This window comes from Echinops telfairi, unplaced genomic scaffold, assembly GCF_000313985.2.
Source record: "Echinops telfairi isolate 266 unplaced genomic scaffold, ASM31398v2 ScPeMD7_23;HRSCAF=83, whole genome shotgun sequence".
NCBI lineage: Eukaryota > Metazoa > Chordata > Mammalia > Afrosoricida > Tenrecidae > Echinops > Echinops telfairi.
In genome coordinates this window covers 71,426,221-71,427,813 of record NW_022103920.1, presented here as the reverse complement: position 1 = coordinate 71,427,813, position 1,593 = coordinate 71,426,221, and the positions used below count along the sequence as shown (strand labels likewise).

Here is a 1,593-nt window from a genome sequence, read left to right as displayed (position 1 = left end):
TTACCCTGTACCATTCCCTTCCCCATCCTTACACACATACACATAGTAACTTTGAGGGGTGGAGAAAGAAGGAAAAAATAAGTCATGTAATACACATGGTGAGATCCGTTCAAGATGTGTGATGGCTCACACAAAAGCATATGGAAGTTCGGTGGCAGAGATTTGACCACTCTGAGCCCAAATCACTGTGTTGTGGGAAGTTTAAGCTTAGAGAAAGCTGCTCGCCTTGGAATTGCCCCGCTCTGATGCTGTGCGCTGTGTCCCCCAACACAAAGCAGTGTCAGGGAGGGAACAATGCAAAGACATTGTTCACACGTGACTCCTGTGCAGAATACAACTGTTTGCAGAAAGTTTTATTACTTAAAGTAAAATGTACCTAGAATCACTCTTCCAAAAGTACTTCACATAGAAGCCTATTCTGTTCTCTGATAGCATCTGTGTTATTATTTGTCGATATTAACATTGTGTTTCAGAAATTGCTACAAATACACATAAATATATTCATAAAATGCATAATCAGACAATATATTTTTGTTTATAAGCAATTAATGTAATAGTTTGATTATAATCTATCCTTTTACTGTTGCTCCATCTTTGTACAACATTGTAAATTTTTTTTTTATTCCACAGAAAAGGCTAATGTTGTCAAGCATCCCCCAGTGGCTATTCTTCCTCTTGGGACCGGCAACGATCTAGCAAGATGCCTGCGCTGGGGAGGAGGTAAAACAGTGCAAAACCAAGAAAAAGCAGACACTCAATGCTAGCCTCTCCCCAGTCCCCTCCCCACCCCCGTTTCTTCACTGCTTGATAACCTCCACGTGTTCAGGAAATATCACTACTTTCAGATATCTAGTACATTATTTATAACAATAGTCTGGGGACAGGAACCAGTAATGAACAAGGAGATGGAGTGTGAGTGTTGGACTGAGGATCTTGCCCTGGGCAGGATAGTTTCTAAGCTTCTCGACTTACTTTCCAACTAGAAAATGAAATGACATGGATTAGCATGGATTGCTATTAGTCACTGTTGGCTGGACATCAACTGGTAAATTCTCAGACATTTATTGGATGCATTGTGTGAAAAATAACAGGCAAAAAATAGAAGATTAATAAATAGCTCATCCAGGTGTATGTCAATTAAGTAAAAATTAGTTTTTGACACTTGTCTCATAGCTGGAGTTTTCCTAAGTACTTGAGATATAATATAAAGATCAGAACAGAAATACAGAGTCTGTGTTCAAAAGGTACCTTAAATTCTGATGAGTCATAAAGTCATATGTAAACTCTAGCATTCCACTTTGCACTAAGCAAACAGGTGACTAAAGTAATGAAGGACTCCCCCCCCCACAAGGACATAATAAATAAGGTGAATCCCAATGATTGAATAATGAGAGAGCCATGTACAAACAGAAGGAAGACTTAGAGACAAAGGACATATGAAGTTCATGGGACCAAGAGATGGGAATGTGTTTAATCTGTTCCATAAACTAAAAATGCCTGGATCAGGGTGAGCAATCTATTCACATTTAAAATTCAATGGCTTGCTAAATATATTATTCCTTGATGTAAATTTTGAATGTTTCCATATGTGCT

The 1,593-nt window shown here is 38.4% G+C and overlaps 1 protein-coding gene across 4 annotated transcripts in view; it reads left to right on the top strand.

Moving 5' to 3' along the window:
- Positions 1-1,593, top strand: part of DGKB (diacylglycerol kinase beta) — a 788,541-nt gene that overhangs the window by 327,486 nt on the left and 459,462 nt on the right. For all 4 annotated transcript variants that reach the window (XM_045288861.1, XM_045288860.1, XM_045288859.1 and 1 more), the window contains one exon: positions 631-720. In XM_045288861.1, coding sequence (XP_045144796.1) covers positions 631-720 — 90 coding nt within the window. The remainder of the gene's footprint in view (positions 1-630; positions 721-1,593) is intronic.